We start from the raw sequence: 27,587 nt of genomic DNA, 5'->3' as shown, positions 1-27,587 counted from the left end.
AAGACAGATGGTTTGAAAGAGGGGTGAGGGAAGCCATCTCTGAACAGAAGGGGAGGTCTGTGACACCACCTTTCTCCCACATAAAATGCTTTCCTTTCATCCCTTCCTAAAGGATTCAATTATTTAGCGTCTAACAAATAAACAAGGTATAGCCACCCTGGTTTTAGGTATGTCCATGACCTTCATTACGTCTGAATGGGATGTTAACGAAGGTCATACCACCCAAACGACCATCGACCATCCACTGTATCCAAACAATCGTCATTTGACACCACTAAGGAGCCAAATTATTCCTGTCTCCTCCTTTTGAAGATAAATAGATTGGATCTTGTACCAAGTTCTCAGACTAGAGCTGTCGTATCTAGTCCGACTGGTGTGTGTCCCACCTAGTCTTCAGCGTGAACTGATGAAGACAGCTCGGATGAGAGGCGAAACATCTTCTCAGACAACCTGAACAGTCCAGTTCCGGAAGAGTTGGCAGCTCTGCGACAGCACATGTAGCTAGCATTTTTGCTCTGACTTGCTACAAATATGCGTGTTTGGCTCCCAAGTGCAACCCCCCCCCGCTATACGGCGCCCCTGATTGCAGGCCATCGGGGGCCAAGAGGGAGGGAGACTCATGCCCAAGTCCACTGCGGTTATGATGGCCTCATGTGAGTAGGTCCTCATCCAAGTGGACTCACCTGCACTCTGGTCCTTGCTCCTCCTCAGGGCCATGTTCAGCTCAGTCACCAACTTCCTGTCAGCCTCCATCTTTACCTGCAGTAAGTCCAGAACGTGTCTCTGATGCTCCACCTCCTCCTCACTGTCCCGCAGGCGGCTCTCAGTGGTCCGAAGGGCCTGACGCTGGTCAACCGCCACAGCCTGCAGGCTCAGGACAAGGTGCCTCAACCCAACTAACTCATTCCAGATGACCGGAAGTTCTGGAGGCAGGTCTGAGTCCTCCAGCTCCTCTGTCCTCACGTCTGCCGGCCGCGTCCTGATGGAGACCTCCTGGGTCGGAACCAGACCGAAGGCTGTAGATGGACTGAGAAGCAGCAGCAGAACCACAGCAGCAGACTTCATTGTGACGAGTGGACCTGTGAGTGCCGAGCCTGCACCTTACACACACATACACACACACCTACGCACATGCTTAACACACACACACACACTCACACTTTGACCTACTCACAGACATACACACACACATTTTGAACACACACACAGAGTTGTATTGGCAAACTTTATCCCACAATGCAATGCTGTTCGCAATCACAATGATGTTTGTGTTCTCACTAGAAGGTCCAGTCAACTCAAAACCAGATTAGAGATCATGTGACCCGCCCCCTCCACTTCTTGCTTCTCACAAGGATTACTCCAACATACCAAACATAGCTAACATGCTAATCTGGACTTTCTTTCCATCTACTTGTACTACGAACACTATATTGTACTAGCAGTACACTTAGGGTTGCCAACTCTTTGAAAAATAAACAAGGGATACCTTTTTGGGGTGGTCGACCCAATTGTCTTTTTTTTTGTTTTGCCTTTTTTATTTGTTGCCTCAATTGAATTTTTGTGTATTACCACGACCTGGATCTACACAGATTTTTATACGAGTGTAATCCCTCGTTTATCACGATTAATTGGTTCCAGACTTGACCGCGATAACTGAATTTCCTCGAAGTAGAATTCCTTCTTTATAAATAGAATGGTTTGTAGTTATGGCATAGATTACCTACCGGTATTTACAATCTTGTACGTACAGGTTTTAGCATTACTAGAGCACTCTAGACATGAAATAGCACCCATTTAGTCACCTTTACACGAGTATTACCCCATATAGTAGATATAATCAGAGAAAATAAGACATAAATAACAGTTGTGCTGTGTGTGTTGCAATTAATGTGTTCCGGATGAGTGGACAGGAAGTGCGAATGATACATGCTGTATTTTTGCCAAAGCTCTTAAAGCTGAAAATCTACACTTCCATCGCATACTGATTTATTTAAAATTTGTTGTGGTAGTGCCTCGCCACTTCGTGGTTCGAATTTTGCGCTTCGCTCTATCAAGGTTTTTCAAAATTAAGAAATTAATAAACTACTGTGTTGTTCAATACGGACTCGTGATATGTAGTACTCTACATTGGTCACTAGTGGACAGCAATGTTACTGTAACGACGGGTGTATTGTGTCGTTCTGAACTGCTGTTTAGTGTGGGCTACAGAGGGCAGTGATGTTCTGCATGCTGGGTTAGAGCTACCTTTCAGGAAATGGTCCGTAGAAGAAAAGAACTAGGAAGTGTTGAACTGTCCATGCTGTGTTTTGAGCATCTTTGTGTAAGACATAGTGCCCTGTGTCTATTTCAAATTTACTTTACTACTTTACAGCCATTCTGATGTGGTGTCATTCAGCCTCTATGATATTACAGTATATTGATGAAACACTAGCCACAGCAGGAAGTACGCTGTTCAGAAAAAACCCCAATGAACTCTCCCAATGTTAATGAGGACATGTTAACTGCACTGCTAAGTGAGCACTGTACCCCATGGACGTGATAGCCACTTGTAGCTTCGCTGTCGGACAAAAACAAGCTCTGCACTAACCTCATTGCCTCAAAATTTTGCCTCCAGCTTCCAAGAAGGCTGCCCTTTATAATTATGGTGCAACCAAGACGTTGAGAGTGCCCAGTTTGGCAGTCTTAGGATCTATATGTGGTCCTGATGGCCTCATCAGGCTGTGACCTTCAGCATTTAACATGGCGGTCTGCAAGTGATTGTGAAGCGTCTGGGATGATACTCAACACCTCCACATCTGAGGCCCTGGTTGTCAGTCGCAAAAGGGTGGATTGGACCCTTCGGGTTGGGAGTGAGGTCTTGTTCCAGGTGGAAGAGTTCAAGTATCGTGATACCTGCAGAGTGTAATCGTAAACGACAAACAAACAAAAAAAGGCTTCCTTGCTCATAGTATTTATAGGGCACATGTCGTTGGCCAGGTAAAACGTTTTGATAACGCATTCATTATTTCCGTGTGCGTGTCTTTGAGAGGTGGATGGATACTGGACCGCTCAGTGCAGGGGTGCTGTAACGGTTGTCTGGGTTGCCGCAGACATGGACGGGGATTCAGTGGACCAGCGTTACCTTTGGCCTTCATGCATTCATTGTATTTTAGTCTGTGGTGTTTTTTCGGGTGGCTAAACAAGTTACCGTAATTTCCAGTATATAAGCCACTTTGAGCCTTGTGGCTTACACAGCGGTGTGGGTACTGTATGGCTACGTTCTAATCTTGCGACATCTCTTTTACTTCAGAAATACTACTAATCATTTAAACACTGTGCCGCTTGCGAGTCAGTGAGGAAATGGTGGCTGCTCCTTTGGCAGGAGCCAATCAACTCACGACAAGCTTGTCAACCCATTGGGAATTGCAGGATGTCATTAATATAACAGTCTGACTCACGGTGTCAAATAATGCTAAACTCATCACACAGCAACTTAACACTCAAAAGGTAGCTAGGAAATATACAATACAACTACCAATATGAGTTTAAAATAAAAAGCAACAATTTTAACTTCTTCCTATAATGCATTTTGTTCCAGCAAAGCATTTCATTCCAAGCATTTCAAAGCTGAATCATTCAGCTGCCTCTGTCCACCAGAGGGAGCCAGAGGAGCCTCTGGCCTCCAGCTCCTCTGGCTCCCTTTTTTTTGAGCTATGGTCTTAAACTTTTAATCAGCTGATGAACAGCCTATTTCACTTTTATGATTGTTTGTAATAAATTGCTTACTCAATTTTTTTGTCTCACTCTTATTTCTTCTTTTTGCATTTGAAGCTCTACTTAGAACCTCCTTAACATCCAAAAGTGCAAAATGTAAATTTTTGCAATTTTTCAAAGCGTCTTAAAATTTTGATCAGGAGTGTAGAGCGCCCTGTTATTTTTAAATCTATACACATTTATATATATATATATATATATATATATGTACTTGAAGTCCATAAGTCTAAAATGTAAACGGTCCAGCCTCACATATTTTACTGTTGTACTTTCTCTAATTTATTACTCTACATTGCATTTTTTAAAATTTGTTTTAATTTTGCCTGTCAATCGATTCAATATTTAATTGAGATCAATCGCATTTTGTCCATAGTTAATTCATAATTAATCACAATTAATCACAGATGAAAAGAAGTGTTTAAATCTCTTTGTGGTAAACGATTCAATACGCATGTAGATACATGGGTTAAGATACGTTTTAAAAACAACATATATTAAAAACAGAACGATTTGATACAATTCGATACAGTGTACAAATGATACAATTCAATACCATTCTACAGCTGCATTTGTTGATGTCGACATGAAACTTACATTATAAAATAAAGAAGGCAATTTTATAAAAGTGGCATTCTTACAGTATTTTCAAATGTATAAAAGAGCACATCATCTCCCCAAGCATGCTGTAAGGTAGGGGTCCCCAACCACCAGAAGTGGTTCAGGCGCAAATATTAAAAAAAACAAACTTAAAAAAATAACATTATGGCCGGTTGAATCAACTCCATTAAAATAACCATTCTTCCCTAATTTTTGTATTTTTTTCAATCCATCCCAATCTTCATCCCAAAGTCTTTTTTTGATACTTTGGACTCGTCATATCTGTCATACCTGTCATATCTTCCTATATTTGGAAGGGCAAGCGTCCTAGGTTGAATAAAATCCATCTACAAAAACCTAAGCAAGAGGGTGGGATGGCGTTGCCTAACTTTCGCTGTTATTATTGGGCAGCCAATATTCGATGGGTCATATTCTGGTCATACTATCAGTACCGTTCTGACCGGCCTACATGGGTGGAAATGGAGTTGAATGTGGCTAAAAATGTTTCTATTCCAGCGTTACTTGGATCTGCACTCCCTTTCCCGTCAAGCAAACGTATCAATAATCCAGTGGTCTGGCATACCTTGAGGGTGTGGGCCCAGTTTAGGAGACATTTTGGTTTTGAAGATCTCTGCCTTTTTAGCACCATTTCAGACAATCATCTTTTCCAACCTTCCTTGCTGGATCTGGGGTTCCGGGAGTGGCGTAGACAAGGCATATTGTGTTTCCGGGACCTGTTTATCGATAATACGTTCATGTCATTCCAGCAATTAACGGAACAATATAATCTTCCAAAGTCCCATCTCTTTCGGTACTTCCAGGTTAGGCACTATGTTTACAGTCGATTACCAAATTTCCCTGAGACTCCTGGTACGAACATTGTTGATGCACTTCTGGACTTGCAACTATTACGCAAGGGGTTAATTTCTACTGTTTATGTCAAACTGTTGGACATAAGACAGACCTCTCTGATTAACATCAAAACAGCATGGGAGCAAGACCTAAATATGTCTTTGACAGGTGACATGTGGCATGTAATCTTTAAAACGATCAATTCAACCTCTATTTGTGCCCGCCATAGCTTGCTACAATTTAAAGTTGTACACAGGACTCATATGTCAAAATCCAAACTAGCCCGTATATATCCAGAGGTGGATCCCTGTTGTGACAAGTGTAAGAGGGAGGATGCCACACTTATCCACATGTTTTGGTCTTGTCCTAGTCTGGAAAAGTATTGGAGGGAAGTCTTTCAGTCACTTTCTGTAATTATCAATTTACCCTTGCAACCCAACCCTTTAATAGCACTGTTTGGCACCACAGGTGAACCCGACTCGCGTTTGACCCCCACACGACAACGAAGTTTGTCCTTTGCCTCCCTCTTGGCCAGACGGGCAATTCTGTTAAGGTGGAAGGATGCTGCTCCGCCCACCCACGCTCAGTGGCTGAGAGATGTCATGTCCTGTCTAAATTTGGAGAAAATTCATTACTCAATTTTTAATGCCAAAGAAAAATTCCAAAATGTCTGGGGACCTTTCTTAGTATATTTCCACAACTTTAAATTTACCTGAGCACCCCAATAGCTTTCCCTCTCTGGTCTATTTGCTGTCATCTGTTGTTTAATTCACTTGTGCATTTGCTTTGGTTGTTTTGCATTTGGTTGTCCTACCAAACTCAGACCTCTGTCTCTTTGGGCTGTGTGTGGCTTACTTTGTGGGTGTTTTTGTGTTGGGGTTTTTTGTTTGTTATTTTGCTGTTTTTGTTTTCTCTCTCTCTCATTCTATGCCTAAACTACCAGCAAACATTGTGTGTATTTGTTTTTTACTTTGTCAAAATTCAATAAAAATATTTCTGATAAAAAAATAACATTATTTGTAAATACAGTAACTACTGGTACATCAACTTTTGTGTAGAGATATCAATTTTGGAAATATGGGCCATTATTTTAGTCCATCCATCCATCCATCCATCCATTTTCTATACCGCTTCTCCTCTTTAGGGTCACGGGGGTATGCTGGAGCCTATCCCAGCTGACTTCAGGTGACAGGCGGGGTACACCCTGGACTGGTCGCCAGCCAATCGCAGCATTATTTTATTCCAAAAATAATAAATCAAATTATAATACAGTTTGAAATCATCCCGTTTTTACATGTTTAATGCCAGCGGCGACTTGTCCCACTTAGATCATCCTTGAACGCATCATCTAATATTCTCCCACACTGCAGAGATAGACTACTATACTGTATTTTTCTCCTTTTCTTTCACCTCATATTTGGTCCCAAATGCTGATACTATGTGGGAATGGATAAAGGTAAGATGTGATGACCTTATTGAGTGCTAATGTGCATATTTGTGCGGTGCACCTCTCCAAAAAACAAACTCCAGACTAGTACTGGTGAATGGTGGGTCTGTATTCATTTAGTGCTTTTAATCTGATTAGTTTTACACAATACATAATAAATAAGAAAATTAGATAACTATAATGTACCTATGTTTCACTGATGTGTTGAAACTCTTTCCGAGTGACTAGCTAGCGCGCTGCTAATCCTGACACTGCTAATGCTATTTTTATCTGTTCTCGTTGTCAGTCATGGTCGCAGTGACACAAGCCCCCAAACAGCTGCCCTCAGCTATGCCTGCCGCTAATTTGTAGCTCGTAACTCAGATATTAGCTCGCAGTTCAAAGCAATAAATTCAGCAGAGGGACAGCTCTCATTTAAAAAACACTCCTTAGTTGGGGATCTCGTATGCCAAGGTACCACTGTATAAATGACAATAAAAAATACTGAGTGCTCCACCTTCTCTGTTCTCTCTGGCAGTCAACGTATTTCATGACAACTCAACACACACCTTCCAAAATGTTAAACTTTTGTCTCATCAGACCACAGAGTATTTTCTCTGTAGTAGTGTTGGGTGTCTTGGGGGTCATCAAGATGTTTTCTGGCAAAATTGAGATGAGCCTTAATGTTCTTTTTGTTCAGCAGTGGTTTTTGTCTTGGAACTTTGCCATGCAGGCCATTTGTGCCAAGTGTTTTTCTTCTGGTGGAGTCATAAACACTGACCTTAACTGAAGCAAGTGAGGCCTGCGGGTCTTTGGATGTTGTTGTAGGGTCTTTTGTGACCTCTTGGATGAGTCGCTGCGCTCCTGGGGTCATTTTGGTTGGCCGGCTACTCCTGGGAAGGTTCACCATTGTTCCATGTTTTCGCCATTTGTGGATAATGGCTCTCACTGTGGTTCGCTGGAGTCCCAAAGCTTTAGAAATGGCTTGATAACCAATTCCAGACTGATAGATCTCCATTAATCTCACTTAAGTTATGTTTTAACAGCGGGGCAATTACTTTTTCACACAGGGCCATGTAGGTTTGTAGGGGTTTTTTCCTCACTCAATAATAAAACGTTACATTTAAAAACTGCATTTTGTGTGGCAGTTGTGTCGTCACTGACTAACGTTTAAATTGGTCTGATGATGTGAAATATTTAAGTGTGACAAACTTTTTTTATTGTTTGTTTTTGACTGCACAGGACGTACATGGCAAGACCTCTGCTGACAATACTAGAATTCTTAACTTTTTTGGTGTTTTCCTGACTACACTTCACAAACACAAAATCCGAACAGCTTGCTGATACCTTCAACTATAATTAGGATAAGCGAGAGGTAAAGATTCCTTCAAATAAACTTGTCATAAGTGCTGACAGCTGCTAGCAAGACAAGCTAGCTGACTACTGCTGAAGTTCAAAGCGGTTGTTGCCGAGCAACAATGCCAAACACAATGCCAAGTACAATACTAGCCCTGGAAATACGGATTCATAATCAGAAACAGGGCCAGCCTGGCTGTTGGACGACGCCTTGAATGAACTGGGAAATATTCTTGATAAATATTTGCTATTATTTCATGCCATGGAGAAGAACATGAAAAAGATACAAGAGCGAATTGTAACACAAACGGAGATGGTGGAAGAAATAGAACTACCAATTCCAAAACATAGATGGAAAATGTATAAATGTGTACAGTTTGTGCACAGCTCTTAAAGAGGATAAAAATCCTATGGACGAAAACAGAGCATTTTGCATTGATATCGTATCAAGATTCTGCAGGATGATATCAAGGGATTATTGGAAGATAATGCTGCCTTGCGCTCTGCTCTTAAGGTGGTTACAAACCCTATGGAAGAAAATAGAGCATTATGCAATGATATCAATATTCTACAGGATGATATCAAGGCATGATATCAAGAATCAATGCTGCCTTGCGCACCACTCTTGAGGAAGGAAGAGAAAGAAGCCAAGGAAAATATTACTGAGCAAATGAAAAATATAATTGATGAGATGGCTCAGAATGCACGAATGAACGATGTGATCCTCACAGGGCTCCAAATTACACCCGGGTCAAAAGTTAGGGTCGTCCAAAACAGAGGACAACTAGATGGAATGGATGTTCCTTCAACAAAGAGATCCCCAAGGAGCTGTGGAGGAGCAGAAGAGGATGCAGGTCGGGAGTGAAGTGCAAGAAGCGGAAAAGACGGTACAAGCCATGTCTACCGTCTGTCATCATGGGGAACGTAAGATCTCTCCCCAACAAGAGCTAACGACCCGACTGCAGAGGAGTACCGGGAATGCAGCCTCATATGCTTCACGGAGACATGGCTGAGTGAACTTTCTCCGGATTCACACGTCACAGCTGGACTGATTCCAGCTGGTACGAGCGGACAGGAATGCAACGGAGAGCGGTAAGAAGAAGGGAGGGGGAATCGCTGTGTTTGTGAATGATAGATGGTTCCACCCGGGACACATCTGTGTGAAGGAGCAACTGTGCACCAGAGACGTGGAACTGTTAGCGGTTAGCATGCGGCCGTACTACCTTCCGAGGGAGTTTTCACATGTTATTGCTATGACTGTGTACATCCCCCCCTCAGCGGTCGCTGCTGCAGCTATAGAGCAGATCCACACCATCGTCTCTCAACTTCAGAACCAACACCCCCAATCCCTCCTCCTCATCTCCGGTGACTTCAATCATGCTTCCCTGTCCTCTGCTCTTCCCACCTTCACCCAGTATGTCAAATGCCACACTAGAGACAATAAAACGTTGGACCTCTTGTATGCAAACATCAAGGATGCATACACCTCAACCCCCCTCCCCCCGCTGGGTCGTTCTGATCACAACCTCGTCCATCTCGTCACAGACTACACTCCAGTAGTGAATAGACAACCCCCTGTGAAGAGGCCTGTGAAGCAGTGGTCTGAGGAGAGCAGTGCTAGGCTCAGAGACTGCTTCCAGACAACAGACTGGGAAGCGCTCTGTAGTCCCCATGGCAGTGACGTTGACAGCATGACGCACTGCATCACAGACTATATCAACTTCTGTGTGGAGAACACTGTGCCCGCCAAGTTGGTGCGGTGTTTTCCCAACAACAAACCCTGGGTGACCTCTGAGATTAAGGCCCTGCTGAATAAGAAGAAGAGGGTCTTCAACTCGGGGGACAAGGAGGAGCTGTGCAGAGTCCAGAGGGAACTCCGGCATAAGATCAGGAAGGGGAAGGACTGCTACAGGAGGAAACTGGAGAAGCGGCTGGAGCAGAATAATGCCAGGGAAGTCTGGAGAGGCCTGCAGACCATCACAGGCCATGGTAAAGGAGTGGGGAGAGACCAAGCCAGTGGGGACAAGATCTGGACAGACAACAGATTTGAGTCTGCCCCTCCCTCCATCCCCTACCCACTCACCACTCTTCACCCCCACATCCCCATCCCAGCCATCCTCTACCCCCCTCTCCATAACTGATGATCAGGTGAGGTGTCAGGTAAAGAAGATCAAGGTAAGGAAGGCCCCGGGACCCGACGGCATCAGCCCTAAAATCCTCAAGGACTGTGCTGACCAGCTCTGTGGAGTTCTCAGGCACTTGTTCAATCTCAGACTGAGCCTGGAGAAAGTCCCGGCCCTGTGGAAGACCTCCTGTGTAGTCTCGATACCAAAGACACCGCGTCCCAAGGAGCCTAACCACTTCAGGCCTGTTGCCTTGACCTCTCACCTGATGAAGACCATGGAGAGACGCTCCGTCACTGTGTGTCTGACATGGTACTCTGCAGCACAGGTGCCCCTCAGGGTACGGTGCTCTCCCCTTTCCTCTTCACCCTCTACACCTCGGACTTCACACACAACTCCACACAGTGTCGCATCCAGAAGTTCTCTGACGACACAGCCATCGTTGGTTGTGTTTCAGAGGGGAATGATCTGGAATACAGGACGGTCATCAGGGACTTTGTCAGCTGGAGTGAGCTTAACCAGCTACAACTCAACACCAGCAAGACAAAGGAGATGATCATTAACTTCCAGAGGAAAACATCTCACTTTAAACTGGTGAACATCCAGGGAGCGGACATAGAGTTGGTAGACAGCTACAAATTCCTGGGTGTTCACCTTAACAACAAACTGGACTGGTCCGTCAACACCCACGCCCTCTACAAGAAGGGCCAGAGTCGCCTCCACCTGCTGAGGAGACTGAGGTCCTTTGGTGTGTGCAGGACTCTTTTACGGACCTTTTATGACTCTGTGGTGGCCTCAGCCATCTTCTATGCTGTGGGCTGCTGGAGAGGGGGCAGCACGGACAGGGACAGGAGCAGGATCAATAGGCTGATCAGGAGAGCCAGCTCTGTCCTGGACGGTCCTCTGGACTCCGTAGAGGAAGTGGGGGAGAGAAGGTTGTTGGCTAAGCTGACATCCATCATGGACAACACCTCTCACCCACTACATGACACTGTGGGTTCCCTTAGCAGCTCCTTCAGCAGCAGACTCGTACACCTACGGTGTAAGAAGGAGAGGTTCCGCAGGTCCTTCATACCGACCGCTGTCAGGCTCTACAACACCTGCACCACCTGAACCATGTTGTAGTCACTATGTATTCTTTACACTGTACTCTTTACTTGCGTATCTTGCTTGCTGCTTGCTTGCTGGGATAAATACGTACAAATAAGTACAAATACAATACAATACAATACAAAGCAACAAATAGCCAATTTCCTACAATCAAAGGAAGTGGACACAGATATCAATACCATCAATACTTGCATCCCACTATATGGCAGAAACAACACCACACCTGTCATCATCGTTAAGTTTGCCAAGAGGGAATTCAAAACTGCACTGCTGAAACAGGGAAAGAAGCTTGAGAGGCACAAACGTCTATATGAAAGAGCATCTGTGAAAACGCAACGCTGGCTGACATTGCCAAGAAAGCACAAGGCTTCAGGAAGCAGAGAAAGATACAAAGCACTTGGCGCACCAACGGTAAAATCTACATCAAGCTAAACAGAGGCCCAGGAGAAGCAAGAATGCTTTTTGTCAAAGACATCAACAATCTAGATAAATATTAAAGATGACATTACCATGACAACAAGGAATATGGAGGATACAAACAACAGAGAGCTCTTGTTATAGACCCTGTGTATAGCAGTCACCTGTCCAACACGGCCAGTGGCCACCCATTTTGTCTCCCTTGGTCAATATCTGACCGCATATAGCGGCCAAATTACCGACTCAAGTAGAAGCTTCATGCACGAAAAAGTTTCGTTTTTCAATCGAAACGTGGCCCCCACGTTCACCTGACCTAAACCCAATAGAACACCTCTGGGGCATTATGTTTAGGTCCATACGGTGCCGCCAGGTAGCTCCTCAGACTGTCCAGGAGCTCATTGATGCCCTGGTCCAGATCTGGGAGGAGATGCCCCAGGACACCATCCGTAGTCTCATTAGGAACATGCCCCGATGTTGTCAGGCATGCGTACAAGCACGTGGGGGCCACACAAACTACTGAGAATCATTTTGAGTTGCTACAATGACATTTTAGCAAAATGGACCAGTGTGCTGCATAATTTTTTCACTTTCATTTTTGGGGTGTCTTTGATTTCCCTCCTCTATAGGGTGATCATTTAAATTTCTATCAAATTATGTGGCATCATTTTGTTACTAATACATCACCCAATTATTATCAGGAAAGATATTCAAGATCATTTCCCCCCCCAGTTTAGATCTGATGTGTTTTTTAAGTGTTCCTGTATTTTTTTTAGCAGTATATATTTATTCCACATTCCAAAAACATGCATGTTAGGTTAATTGGTATGAATGGTTGTGTGGTTGATTGTCTATATGTGCCCTTCGATTGGTGCCCTTCGATTGGCTGGCGACCAGTCCTGGGTGTAACACGCCTCTCGCCCAAAGTCAGCTGGGATAGGTTCCAGCATACCCCCGCAACCCTAGTGAGGATAAGCGGCATAAAAAATTGATGGATGTATCTTTACTAAGTACGGCGTTTAAAAGAGCAGTTTTATTTATTTTTTCATTATAATACCTGTCAGTTGTCTTCTCGTTTGTGTCCAGCAGAGGGCGCCACAGGCCGCTAGGTTTCTTCTTGAAATCTCACAACGTTGAAAGCAGGCGTGATTAATTATTGCTGTCTGCTGTGAACATTACATAATTCATACATGTGTTTTGTTACGTGATTCCTCAATGTGACGTAGGTGCGAAGGAAAAAAAGTTTAAGTTGACAGAACCCCTCCATTGAAAACTGCCACAGTGCGCGAGCGAGTGCTTGCGTGTGTGTGTGTGTAGGGTGGGAGGCCGAGCCTGCAGGTGAGGTCAGAGCGTGACAGAGGAGGCAGTGTCTGCGCGGCGTGTGCACGCCCTCAGGTGCCGCAGTCACAGTCGGTGTTTGTCAGTCACAGCCTCCAACAGCCTCCAACATCCTGCGTGCCTGGAAGAAACAGGGAGGTTGTCTTCCTCTTTTTCTTCTCCTTTTGGTTCCTCTTGGTGTGCCTCGGCGATGTTCAGTTGGGTCAAGCAGGAGCAGGGCGGCCGCAACAAGGAAGGCGAAATGTACCAGACGGTGACGGAGGGTCTGCAGAGCCTCTACAGCAAGAAACTGCTCCCCCTGGAAGAGACCTACCTCTTCCATGACTTCCACTCTCCTGCCTTGGAGCCCGCAGACTTCCAGAGCAAGCCCATGGTGCTTCTCGTGGGACAGTACTCCACCGGGAAGACCACCTTCATCAGGTTCGTACGACGAGTGGTTGGGACTGGGGCTAGTGCCAGACACCGCAGTATAAACCCACATTTAAAGTGTCCTGTTAAACGTCAACATAACCCGTGTTGTAAAGCAAGAATCAAAAACATCATCCCGTAACAACGGAATAACTTAATATTCGGTTCTGTTCAAATGATACCAAACAACGTTAGTTGTTAGAAATGTTAAAAGTATAGATCCTGTTGCGTCGCCTTCTCTACGCCCCTCTTTGATGCACTTCCGCAAACAACTGCTGTGGCAAGATGAAAGCAAGTTGACATACGGTCCACAGTGACACCTGACATTTATTATATACACGCCGAACGTAACACTCATCTTGCACGATGATATTTACACCGAGTTTGTGTTTGAAATGTACAAGGACAGAGCAGTTAGCGTAAACGTGATGAATGAGATATTTTCCAATGGGAGTTTGGTATAGTGACATGACCGTGTTTCGCTTCTGGGTGTCCATCTTCTGCTCATCAGCAGTCGCAGCTGAGAAACACAGGACGTGACGTTTCCTACCAAAAAATGAACACGTGTCTGATTTTGAAACCAGTGTCATTTGACCTGAGTGACCCCTTGTGACATTTTTGATTTCTTGCATTTTTGTAACCATTGTGTGGCATTGTTTGGACACACACACACACACACACACAAACTCACTCGTACTTCCTGTCTGTTCCACCACATCCTGTGTTGACCCCAAATGTCATGTCTGAACCTTATACACAAAAGTGAAGTGCACGTGCTTTCACCCAAGTATGTGTGTGTTTGTGTGTAAATAGTTTGGCAGCAAACCATCAGCAGATCCAACCGTGCTTTTGCAAGCTGCAGAGAAATATGAGCTGAGCGAGTGTGTGTGTGTGTGTGTGTGTGTGTGTGTTTGTGTGTGGTGGCCCCACCCTGCTCCCAGGAATGCTATGATTCATGGAAACCAAAAGGACAAAATCATGTGAGCTATTTAGTAGAGAGAGATCTCGCGAGATCAAAACGAGACGAGATTTCTTGTTCAGAAAAAACCTGTCTCGCGATAATAAATAAGTAAATCACAAATGAAAATGGATTGGTTAATTTTGCTGGCCTCCATATATTTGCCATGTGCATGCTTGTCTGTTTTCCTCGTCTCTTGCTTCCAAACAGGCAGGGAGAGAGTTCACTCTGTGCATTGGTTTCACCTAGACCAGGAGTCGGCAACCTTTAGCATCAAAAGAGCCATTTTGCGTCGTCTTCCAGTAAAGAAAAATGGTCCGGAGCTGCAAAACATCACACAGCTTATAAACTTTTAAACGTTTTAAGCTTTTTCCAATTTTACCTGTTGCAACAACAGGATTCAACTAACAGAAGTGCAGAGTGAATGAGTGAATGAGTTGAAATAATTTCAACGCTGAACTATGTAGGCTTTTTTGAGTCGTCCCCGTGTTGGCGTAAAATTAAATTAAAACGTAGCCAACTTTAACATAAAAAAAGGCCATCAGAGTTCAAATACAGTATCTGCACATCAGTGTGTCTGCTCATGATCATTCACATCACGTGACTCAGCACAGGCAATTCAATATGAACTGAATGAATGTCGTCAATTTGCCTACTGGTGATGTTTGGTGCCATTCTGTTGGTCCTGTTCTTCACTGTCTTTGCAGGGAGGAGCATTTCTTTCATTTTCTGAATAATTAGCAATAATTTGTTGTGTATTTTTTAAATTCAGAGAATAGATGCTGTGATATTTTTCTGAACGATTCTTTCATTTACTCTCCATCTGTGAATGGCTTCCTCCTCCTTGGATCTCCAGTGTACGCTAGCAGCTGTTGTTCAGTTTGAAGCCTTCATCCACTTCTTGAAAGTATGTTTGCTCAACCTTCTGTAGTAGTCCTGAAATCGCTCCCTTACACCCATCTGCGGTTGGGTACTTTTCCGAAAAAGCTGAGTGCTTGTTTTGAAAATGTCTTTCAATGTTACATTTTCTGTTGTTTGCTAATTTCTCACCCGCTAGCATGCACTCAGCAAAAGAATGGACCCTCATTAGGAGCAATGCAAGGCAACATAGTAGACATTAGGAGGGAAAACTTGATTACAAAGCCAAATGCCACAGCTCCCCTGTGGTAATGAGCAAGGAGCCCATCAACACGAACGAGCCAGTATGCCGAATTTGTTCGAAGTGGTGGCAACATAAAAGGCAACAAAACAAAGCTGCCCACCTCAAACACATCCACCCGACCCAGTTCAACACACACTGAATTGCGGAAAACAGTGTGCGTCCAGAGAGAGTGTAGTTTAAAGAAATGCTGCTCTTTAATACATTTGGAAAGTCAGCATTTCAAGAAATGCTGCAAACATTAGACAGTACGAATTGCCTGTGAGAAAATACATGTCACAAACACCAATTCCACAACTTTACAGAGTGAAAACTGACATTAAAGGACATATTGCATCATTATGATATTATTATTATTATTATTATTATTATTATTATCATTAGTGGTTATTTGGTTTCAAAAAATGCTAACAATATTGTTTAGCATCCATTTGTGGGACAATAAACATTTCAAAACGCACCTGCATTCTTTTGTGACTCGGTTAAATGAAATCTTTTTTGTCCAGTCATATTTTTTTCACGGTACTTTTCTTAAGAGTAATGTTAAAATCACATCTCTTCTCGTAAACCCACTCTCCTGTATCGTCTCATCTTGTGAGTTGGCTGTCCCGTGACACCCCTATTAGTAGAGGCTAAGCTAACCCTTGACCTTTATTTGCCACTCGCGTCTTTTGATTGGGCAGCTCATGCTGTGTGGGGGGCGTGGCATCATGATTTAAAGTTCCCTCAAGCCTCCAGGAGTGATGGGTACATTGATTACGCGTTATCGGTATATCACACGAGTACTGTAATTTGGTATGACTAATATGTTATATAAAATACACGTTAAAGTAATAAAATGTCTAAAAAGTACTTATCACCCATCACTAGTTTCCAGTGTGTTGCTGGCGTCCTCCTTGTTAGCATGCAGTTTAAGTGCAGCACATGAAGTCATGTAATCAGCTGACACTTAAAAACAATGGCTGACACTTCAGACGCTGTTCTTTGTGATGTCCATGTCACAGCCAACCAAACAGGAACTCACCCTGGCAGCCACTTTAGCCCCCCCTTTCCTTCCTCCTCCCTTCGGTGCAAGAGGTCGTCATGAAGGACGTCCACGTGCACCTCGTCTCTCAGACAAACAGAAAAAGTGAGTGTGTCTTGAAGTGCTTCCTGTTTTGTGGGCTGACCGGAGGTTGTGGTTTCAGGTACCTGCTGGAGCAGGAGTTTCCGGGGATGCGGATCGGACCGGAGCCGACCACGGACGGCTTCATCGCTGTGATGTACGGCGACACGGAGGGCATCGTCCCCGGCAACGCCCTGGTGGTCGACCCCAAGAAACCCTTCAGAAAGCTCAACGCCTTCGGCAACTCCTTCCTCAACAGGTAAACGCCACACGTCAATCAAGGTCACGTGACATCATGGCTCCTCTAACGTGAACCTTGCCGTGGACATTCCAGTGTTAAATTTAGCTGAAAAGTCTGAACATACTTCCTGCGTCCAGAAATATTTGTACGGGCAGCGGCAAGGAAGGGGAAAGCGCTTGGACCCCCGAGGCCCACTTGTGTATGCAGGGCGTTCCCTTCAGCCATCTTGTCAGTGACGACTCCCCCATAATGACTTATTGTTTCCAGGGGGAAGTCTTTGTGCGTCACACGTTTTTTTCTTTCCCTTTACCAGCCGGCCGTTCGCCACCACACGATTTATGGTCCCATTGAAGACCGGGTGAGGTGAGCGGGAGGTTGCTTTCGTGTGGACATTATTTCAAACACGCTCAAGACGCTACGCTGATGATGAACATGCTAACCTCAGTGCCTCATCATTTTACCACACACAACTGTAAATGCAAGCACCAAGGCTACCACAGCATCACAGTTGACCTGGCTGGTCCACCAATACTGCAGACCACGAAAGTAGGCCATAATGGTCACCATGTCAACCACACTCTCCTCATTGCTAGCGTTCATGTTAAAGCTACAGTTACATATTGTTCCTTTAAGGTCATTCAGTTTGTTTGAAACCTTGTGTTTGTGTTTTAATCATCATGGTGTGTGTGTGAGTGGGTGTGTGTGTTGACTGCTTCCAATTAATGGCATATGTCTGTTACCTAACAGGACGCTAACATACTCTTCTATGAAGCTAACAGGATGCAAACATATACTTTTTGGGAGCTAACAGGATGCTAACGCACTCTTCATAGAAGATAAAAGGATGCTAACACTCTTTGTGGGAGCTAACAATCAGCTAACATACTCTTGTTGGGCGCTAACAATATGCTAGAATACTTTTCTTGGAAGCTAACCGGATGCTAACGTCTTCCAGTGAGCTAACAGGATGCCAACATACCCTTCTTGGCAATGAACAGAAAGCTAACATACTCTTCTTGGGCGCTAACAGAAAGCTAACATATGCTTCTTGGTGACCAAACATCCTATTTTCCCAGGACATGCCCTGTTTTCACGTCCTAACCTGGCTGCCTCGTTTTATTTATTTATTTATTTTTTAGAAAGTATGTAAATGTCCTGGTTTTCATTGTTTTTATTGGGCCATTAAATTTAGTGGCAATAGGGCTGGGTTGTCATACTTTCCAGTTATTTATGTGTCCAGTAAGACTTGAAAAGAGAGTAATTATTTTCCTACAGGCCAATTCTTGTAATACGGAAGAGACATTATTTCTAGGGATGCTCCAATCACGGTTTAATGCCAGCGATTCCAATACCAATCATCTATGAGATCGGCCGATACCCATACCGATACCTGTATGAACTGTAGCTTTTTCACTTTATTTATGATGAGTGCTTAGTGGCCAGGGGTGCCATTAGACAATTCCAAGGGCGCCTGGCGAATAGGTAATTATTTAAAAAGAAACTTTTGGGTAGATTTATTTATTGTTTTTATTTGTGTGAAACAATTTTTGTACTATTTGACACAAACCTGAATTTAATTTAATGCACGTTTTGGAGCAATACGAATACATGAGAAATAAATTGTTCAATCATTAATTTTTTTGTTAAAAATAACAAAATTAACAGATTAAAATCATCCAAATAAATATATTGATTAAGTAGAAATCTGTCCTGCTCAACTTAAAACAAAATAAATTCAGTGTCCAGGTTGCAGAGGTGTCCAAATTTCAGCACTTATTCCAGCTGTCAACTATTTGTGTTTTATTTATGACTGGCAACATTTAAACTGTCCACTACTTTATTTACCAAGCAGATCTCCACTCAAACAGTGTGGCCATCGTCTTTATGCTGTTTGTGCTCATTTGTCATTATATAAAGGCATGAAGTCTAAATTCAACAGTTATAATGAAAATTAAGAGTTGAAGCAAATATTATTTGACCCTTTTGGTGAGTTACTCAAAATCAGCTGGCGAGATAGGGGACTTCCTGTGATAATGTCCCCATCATAAGGCTGGACGCACTATGTGTTAATGTTCATTAAACTACAACACACAAATAGTGTTTTGAGGACAAGACGTAAAAAATTGTTCAGTGACACTTAAAAGTTAGTATGTACCCCAAGAGCGTGATATCCACTTGTAGCTTCCTTTTGGGACAAAAACGAGCTCCCAACTACCCGTATCGCTTGTTTGTTTTAAAAAATGTCCCTGTGGTAAAAAGTCACTTTGGAGTTTGAAGATCAGAAACTAGGTGGATAACTCTAACTAGATATCTGCCGCCAGTGACAGCTTGGCAAAATGTGTAAACAAAGATAGAAGAAAGTTGAACGGCAATAGGTTTGATAAGGGAGTGATCAAACACGCTGGCATCGATTGGCATAGCCTGTTCCAAGCTGTCAAACTGAAGCCATTGAGGTTTTACAGACTAGTTTTGATTCTCGCGACAATGCGGGACTTGGTGCGTCCCTTGTCGACTCAATACTGGTGTTGGCAGACATGTTGGGTGTGCCGCCGCACGCTGATTAGTTTTGGTGATCGGCTTTGAAAGGCATTTATCTGCATAAACCCATCACGTGTTTTTTTTTTTTTTTTTTTTTTTTTTCCAGAAATCGGACGATACTGATCGGTGGCGGATCGTTCTTAGCATCCCAAGTTAATGCTATTGTTATTTAATTCCAGAGATTTTGAAGTAATATTTGTATGTATCTGTGGAGTAAACTCTAAAGTCACCCTAGCTAACATACTCTTCTTGGAAGAGTATGACCTTGAAGAACATATTCATCTTGGAAGCTAACAGGAAGCTTCCAGTGAACTAACAGGAAGCTAACATACTCTGCCAGTGAGCAGTGAGAGAGTTCTTTTCATATTTTGATTTTATTTAACTTTACTTTACTTTACTTTACTTTACTTTACTCATTCATTCATTCATTCATATTCTCTTCATATTCTTAGAATATGCTGTGAGCCAAGAAAAAATAAGATGCGGGTTGCAAATAGTCACTGGTCACACTTTGGACCAAAGACTTTAAAGCGCATGCAATAGAGTGAAGTACGCACTGGAGCACGCCATCCTAGTAAGAAAACGAGCTGGGCGGGGCTAGGTGCACGGCGGGGTACAATGTATTCGCTTGCTCTGAGCAGAGTTATGCGCAGTGCATACATTTTGGTGACATGAATGAATGTAATTGGAAAGAATTAATGTTTATACGTTGATTAATGTATGCAGCCCTACATCCTCAAGATGATGCTCAACATGAGGACCTTGAGGATAAATGTGTAAGAATCCAGTATACTGAACAAGTATGACCTACATGTAGTGTCCCTAGGCCTATCACGATAAAAAAAAAATTGCTGGTCGATTATTGTGCTACAAATTATCGTTGATAATCGATATTATCAACATTTTTTGTAGACAATTTTTCAAATGTATTATATGACATAATATAAGCCTGTCTGGCTCGCCACTTCCCTCAGTTCACTGTGATTGGTTTTATCTTTGTTTTATAATTTTTTGTGAGGACCATTGACTCTGCTGGTGTATGATTGTCAGGAATGACTTAAAGTCCAGGACATTGTGGCCGCCTGTGCGAAAAAAGAGTATGGGCAGCCAAACAAACCGTGTCTCTTTTACCTGGCTGACGTGCCAGAGTTCCTGTTGCCGGAGGAGCCGTTGCTTCCCAAGAAAACGTATAGACAGGGGCACACGGGGTGGCAGGCTTGTGAAGCTCAAAGCCTGGCCGGCACTTTCTCCCGAGGTGTTGCAGTTCTCACATAATTTTCTGCAGGACTACGAGGATTGTTTTTGCCGCTTCGTCTCTCGGCGCAAGTTGGTCATGTTCCCCTTTTTCCTTGTCACTACTTTCGAACAAATGCAACATATCGGTTCATCGTTGTTCATTCTATTTAAAACTGAAATATTCCCACAATGGGGCTGTTGAGTTCTCCTTAGAATCAATTGCTTATGTGCCTTCATTCATGTTAGCATATGCTTTCTTACAAGGCTAATTTGGTGCTAGCACCCTGTGCCCCCTCCCTAGTAGTTCCACCTCCACAAAGAGGCTGAATGAGAGGACAGGAGGGTTCACTCTCTCCGTTCATTCCACTATACAATCAATGCGCACAGACGGATGCAGAACGAACCCTCTTGTCATCCAGCATGTGTGGTACAGAGCAATGAGCAGATGAAACACAGACACATACCTGTACATGCACATGTCAATTTATCGAGAGTGTCATAATTATTAACATTTTTAATCGATTTATTGATTATTGTGACAGGCCTAAGTGTCCCATTTATTTACAAAATGCCAGTGTTATAAATCTACAACGTATTTATGACACATACCTGTCTTTGTTTTTGGGAAACTTGAAAAATGACAAATCCGGTCTTTTGGGCTGTCTATTTGAGCTTATTCATCACTGAGCGGTGTGCACGTTTTGGGAATCCTGCCTACTAATACGGATAGATACTTTATTCACGGTGAACTATGGAAGTAGTAGTTGGACACCCCTGCAATAAGCATTCAGCTTTATACGGCTTGGACTCTGAAAATACTGTATGCTGAAAAAATCATGATATGCTGTCTTAAATGTTACATTTATAAGGGATAAGATAACAACATGCTCTTCATAGGAGCTAAATGTGTGTGTGCGTGTGTGTCTGTTCAGGTTCATCTGCTCTCAGATGCCCAATCAGGTTCTTCAGAGCATCAGCATCATTGACACACCTGGTATCCTGTCAGGAGAGAAGCAGCGCATCAGCAGAGGTGTGTGTTTCCTTTATCTTCTGTCAGTGGACGAAGTGCATGCTGCCCAGCGTGATGACATAATCAGTTAGGGCCTCAGCAGGGCGGGTGGAGTCATGGGGGAGGGAGGATGTATTATTGTAAGGGGAGGATGGGGGAGGGGGCCTTGCCAACATCTGGAAATATTTAGAGGAGCTCAGCTGAATTTCTGCTGAAGATGCTCAACACCCACTCTCACACACACACACACACACACACACACACACACTGACAGAAGTGCAATCATCACAGCTGCACAGTAAACATGGTGGTCAGCATTGTCCTGAACAGTAGAGGACGCTCTGCAAAGCTGCTACTGTTTGTGTGTGACAACTGACTCCTGATACAAGCCCCGCCTCCATGTCCTCTTTGGCAACATGAGTGGTTTCCATGGTGATGGCCACTGAGCTTCATTAGTGCTGGACTGGGTGGAGTAAACATGTGTGACATGAGGGTGGAGTTATTTTATTTGACTTTATTGTACTTTATTTTACTTTAATTTAGAACTTGGTTAGCGTCATTAATTCATTCCAGAGGGAAACCGAAACGGACGCTAACCGAGAAAAAAAAAAGACACAATGTGGACCACCTTCCTCTTCAACACCACCTTGTGTTTTGCCATGAGTTATTTCTTGAATTCGATAGTGTTTCTCACCTCAATAATGGAACCGGAGAAAGTGGCAAATGCCAGCATTTTGATAAATGAGATTGACTTGTATGACTCGATGTCTCCAGTATAAAGCGTGGCGATGACATCACAGGCAGACTGTATCGAGTGTAGCAACCGAGGGTGCCTATAGTCACTCTTTACAGGACAAAAACTCACAAACGTGTGGTCTTTAGAGAGGACGTGTCTGCTCCATTTATTCGACTCCACATGCGCCAACCACACTGTAACCACAACAGTGGCCTTTACATGACGTCATCCGTGCGGCCCACTCAACAGGCATGACTAATCAACTTAAGCCAAATCAAACTCTTACACGAGTAAAGTTTTATCATTAAAAGTGCCAAAGAAACAGATCGATGTAGTTGGATCATAGGGCTATAAATCGATGCATTGATGTAGTGGATGAATCGTTACATTGATAACATGACAAGACACACACCACGTTGTGCGCTAAATGTATGCAAACCAAGGACAATTTTTGCTTACATTTTCAACGTTAACCGAAAAAATAATACACGCTAACCAAGGTTACACTATATTTTGTTATTTTTCACTGACTGCTTTGCACTCAAACCACATGCACGGTGTTGAAAGAGGAAGCAGGATTGTTTGACTGAAGGCGTTTACCCTGAAAGAGGAAATAGAACATGTGAGTAGCCACCCAGCATCCTGGAATAGACACACACACGCATGCACACACACACACACTCTGGCAGCAGGTGAAGTTGACACCATCTTCATCATTAATGGATGAAGAAGAGCAACACTGAGCTCATGAAGGAGGCTTATTCCTAAATATGAAATGACCTCAGTCAAAGAGGAATTAAGGAGTTTTCCTACAGCCACAGTCGTTAATGTTAGTGTTTTTTCACAGTACACTTGCTTTCAGAACTACATTTTGATTATTGTTCATAAGCCAGAAATGACAAAGCCTGTTAATGTTTGCAATTTCTCTGATTACTTAACCAACAGAACTCAGTGTGTGCAGGTGGCAGGATCCACCTCCACTACTCTGGATTTGTTTAAAGGGGTGCCCCAAGGATCAGTTCCGGGACCCATTTTATTTTCATTACCGGTATACTGTATATCAACAGTTTGTGTACTAATGTGTCAAATGCATTTTATCATTTTTACGCCGATGATGCCATTATTTATTGCTGTTCACCCTCACTAACTCAGGCTTTTGAGTTTTTACAAGCTGCTTTTAATACTGTTCAGTCTTGTCTGAGGGCCCTGAAATTGGTTTGAAATACAGAAAAAAACAAGCTCATGGTCTTTTCAAATTCTAGTGCGTTACCAGTAAATATACCAACTGGTCCCTAATTACAAATACCTGGGGTTCCTTCTTGACCATGAGCTTTCCTAGCACACATAGCAAAGTTAGTTTCCAAAGTCAGGGTGAAACTCTGGTTCTATTATAGAAATAGAACTTGTTTTTCCACTCAGAGCCAGGAGACTGCTCGTTTCAGCTCCATTTCTCCCTCTGATTGATTACGGAGATGTGCTGTGTATGGGTGCTCCTCTCAAGTGTCTCCAATCTTTAAAAAGTGTTTATCACAGTGCCTTGGGGTTTGTCACTGGTGATGGCCGCCTTACACATCATTGTGACTTACATGTGAAATCAGGACTGCCCTCTTTGAGTGAGCACAGGTATACGCATTGGCTGATCCTGATTTATAAGGCTCTGCTTGGCTTAGTTCCAACATATTTAAGTACTTTACTTCAGAGAACTGAAAGTCACTATGCCTTGTGGTCTTGTGACATCCTCCATCTCTCTGTTCCTCGTGTCAGAACTGAACCGGGGAAGAGAGCGTTCAGCTTTGCAGCCCCCACAGCGTGGAATTTTTTACAGGCTGAACTGAAGCTCTCAGAACTTAGCCCGTTTGGAGCCTTTCGGTCCTTGCTGTTGAACAAAGAGCGTGAGACCACAGAACAGTGCCTTTGTTTTTCAATAGCTTTTTATGTATTTAGCACAAAATACCTGCACTTTACAAAGTATGTGTGTTCATATACATTGTATATTGTCCCCGCTTAGATTTGTATATTTATCACGTGTGCCGTGTGCTGATGACCTCTTGGCCCTTGTGAAAGAGATCCTGATCTCAACGGGTTTTTTATCTGGTTAAATAAAGGTTAATAATAAATAATAATAATTTGCACTACTGTCCAGTACAGGAAAGATTCTATTCATGTGTCAAACAAACACACCTGATCCAAACATAACATTTTTACCCACAGGCCATCAGGCTTCTCAACGAAGCACTCACACACGCCGCACGCGACACACGCACACACTCATAGCACTATTTATTTATTTATTTGTATTAATGTCTCTCCTGTTGTTGTTGCTTAATTTGTTGGTATTTATGTTTCTGATGTTCTTATTCTTTCTTGTGTTTTCTTTCTTTTTTTGGGAGAATGAACAGAACAAGAATTTCATTGCATAGCAGAACTACCTGTTTTACTGTGCATATGACAATAAATTCTAGCCACAAAATAAGATCAAGTTTAGTAAAAAAAAATATATATATACTTTTTACTATTTTTAATATTTTTTTTTACTATTTTTACTTTTTACTATTTTAGTAAAAAAAAAAAAAATATATATATATATATATATATATATATATATATATATATATATATATTTTTTTTTACTATTTTACTTTTGGCACTGCTATGCCGCTTTTTACACTTGTATGGCCCATAAGAATGTTTTTTTACAAAATACATTATATACAAAATTATTTATTATTCCTCATTCAAGCTAAGATTATTTTTTTGTTTTAACTGTTAGCACAGCTTAACTTCTTTTTACCTTTGTATAACAAATAAGAATGTTAAAAAAAGTGAAATGGATTACCTCCACATTATTTATTAGTCCTCATCAAAGATGAAGCATTTATTTTGGAGTACAAAATCATTATTTAAGACAAGTTAAGTTTAATAATGATAGCTAGTGGAAATGTATCTCTTTGACCACATATGTCATTTATGAATAAAAACACAGCCACAATAGAACCAATGTTGTAAAAGCTGCAAGGAGCAAACCTTTGACTTAGTATTAATAGTGCTAATGAAATGATTGTAAATGACGGCATGTAAGCCGATCACACGCATGACGCTCACACTGACAGATGAGTAGCAACATTTTAAAGCGCATGCAGAGCTAGACAAAAGCTGCTGCCTGCTGACCACTCATGATACTTCAGAAGCAGCCACTTCCATCTTGTGGAATTAATAAAAGGAGGTTTCCTACAACCGTGACTGTGCTAATTAGCTTTTGCTGAAAATGCACCCGGTGTCTATGCGAGACTGTGTGGTTAACTTAATAGGGGTTTTAATTGGAGAGCGTCTTACTTGAGCATTATCTTTGTATTGTGTCAAGGTGAGCATGTTGTCTTTAGGGTTGTTTGTGGTTGCCGTGGTGACAAGAAGGCATCTTATTTATGTGGTCGGCAGGTTACGACTTTGCCGAGGTCCTGCGCTGGTTCGGTGAGCGGGTGGACCGCATCATCCTGTTGTTTGATGCCCACAAACTGGATATTTCTGACGAGTTCTCAGAGGCCATCAAAGCCTTCAAAGGCCAAGACGACAAGATCCGAGTGGTCCTAAACAAGGCTGACCAGGTGAGTTCAGCCCCTCCACTGCCTGTCGCTCACCTGTTCTTCAGCTTCCCCTCACCTGTCCTCTCTGCCCCCAGGTGGACACGCAGCAGCTGATGAGGGTGTACGGCGCTCTCATGTGGTCACTGGGGAAGGTGATCAACACTCCTGAAGTTGTGAGGGTATACCTGGGATCTTTCTGGGCCAAACCGCTGCAGAACACGGAGAACAGGTAAGGGTGGAGTCCCGCTGCGTCAGCACCGTCAGAACCTATGACGCTCTCTCTCGCTTCAGGCGTCTGTTTGAGGCGGAGTCTCAGGATCTTTTCCGAGACATCCAGAGTCTTCCGAGGAACGCGGCGCTCCGCAAACTCAATGACCTCATCAAGAGGGCGCGGCTGGCCAAGGTGAGACAGGAAATGTTGGTGGAACCTTCTGGAATGTCCGGAGGCCCCCCCACTCCGTGTCCAAACAAACCATGTCTGATAACGCAGTTGATTGTGTTTTAATGTGTTGTGATGAATCATGACTATCTTCCTTCCTTCTTGCCTTGACCCTCGCTGCCACAGGTACACGCTTACATCATCAGCTACCTGAAGAAGGAGATGCCGTCACTGTTCGGACGCGAAAAGAAGAAGGAAGAGCTGATCATGAGGCTGCCAGAGATCTACAGCATCCTGCAGAGGGAGCACCACATCAGCCCAGGAGACTTCCCAAACGTCTCCAAGATGCAGGTGAGCCGGTAGGCGGGCTCGGAGGTGAAAGGGGAGCGTGAGTGACAGCTCGTGTTTCTCCTCAGGACATGCTGCAGCACTACGACTTCAGCAAGTTCCCGTCTCTGAAGATGAAGCTGGTGGAGTCGGTGGACAAGATGCTGGCCAACAAGATTTCCGGGTTGATGTCCATGATCCGAGACGAGGAGTCCAAGCAGCCACCTGCCATGGTCTCCGGAGGTGCCTTCGAGGGCTCCCAAGACGGGCCGTTTGGTCAGGGCTATGGCGAGGGCATCAGCGCCGGGGCCGACGCCGACGACTGGATCGTGAACCGAGACAAGCACCGCTATGACGAGATCTTCTACACTCTGATGCCTGTAAACGGCAAGATCAGTGGCGTCAACGCCAAGAAGGAAATGATGAACTCGCGGCTGCCCAACACGGTGCTGGGAAAGATCTGGAAGCTGGCCGACTGCGATCACGACGGCATGCTGGACGACGAGGAGTTCGCGCTGGCTCAGCACCTCATCAAGGTCAAACTTGAAGGTTACGAGCTTCCTGCAGAGCTCCCCCTCCACCTGGTGCCCCCCGCCCACCGCAAAGACCCCACGGCGGACGCCATGTATAACCACAGCGAGGACTAGGACTTCTGCTCAGGTCAAAGTTTGCTGACACATTGTGTCCTTTTATTTGGCTACAATGCAATGTCCTGTGCCTTCATGCTTTTATTGGGAAAGAGCCCAGCATACAACTTCCTGTTTGAAGTGCCTTATTTTGAAACTCCAAGGCAACTCACAACACTAGGAGCAGAAGTCGGCGGTAATCTGCCGTGACCTTTGACCTCCTTCAGGAAAAAGTGACAGAATGGCGAGGTCAAAGGTCAACCTAATTCCTCTTCCTGTCTATCATTTCAAAAATAAAGTCCGTTTATTACAGTT

At 43.5% G+C, this 27,587-nt stretch overlaps 2 protein-coding genes across 5 annotated transcripts in view; one reads left to right on the top strand and one right to left on the bottom strand.

Moving 5' to 3' along the window:
- The window catches only part of LOC129192420 (putative leucine-rich repeat-containing protein DDB_G0290503), an 18,999-nt gene extending 5,342 nt beyond the window's left edge, over positions 1-13,657 (bottom strand). Inside the window, exons 1-3 of one of the 4 annotated variants that reach the window (XM_054796444.1) lie at positions 12,689-13,657; positions 4,934-5,084; positions 684-2,892 (exon numbers count right to left, since the gene is read on the bottom strand). In XM_054796444.1, the coding sequence (XP_054652419.1) occupies positions 684-1,065 (382 nt within the window). In that variant the 5' untranslated portion in view covers positions 1,066-2,892; positions 4,934-5,084; positions 12,689-13,657. Of the gene's footprint in view, positions 1-683; positions 2,893-4,933; positions 5,097-12,688 lie in introns of those variants that run through there. The other 3 variants (XM_054796447.1, XM_054796446.1, XM_054796445.1) reach the window with 3 other exon arrangements.
- On the top strand, positions 12,890-27,587 carry ehd4 (EH-domain containing 4). Its single transcript, XM_054796448.1, has 8 exons — positions 12,890-13,389; positions 16,682-16,858; positions 21,547-21,644; positions 25,795-25,961; positions 26,036-26,169; positions 26,232-26,343; positions 26,506-26,670; positions 26,736-27,587. The coding sequence occupies exons 1-8, from the start codon at positions 13,160-13,162 to the stop codon at positions 27,291-27,293; spliced, it is 1,641 nt and encodes a 546-aa protein (XP_054652423.1). The 5' UTR covers positions 12,890-13,159; the 3' UTR covers positions 27,294-27,587.

This window comes from Dunckerocampus dactyliophorus, chromosome 13 (assembly GCF_027744805.1).
Source record: "Dunckerocampus dactyliophorus isolate RoL2022-P2 chromosome 13, RoL_Ddac_1.1, whole genome shotgun sequence".
NCBI classification, from domain to species: domain Eukaryota; kingdom Metazoa; phylum Chordata; class Actinopteri; order Syngnathiformes; family Syngnathidae; genus Dunckerocampus; species Dunckerocampus dactyliophorus.
The sequence above is the reverse complement of the archived record's forward strand: the minus strand, read 5'-3'. Positions and strand labels throughout refer to the sequence as shown.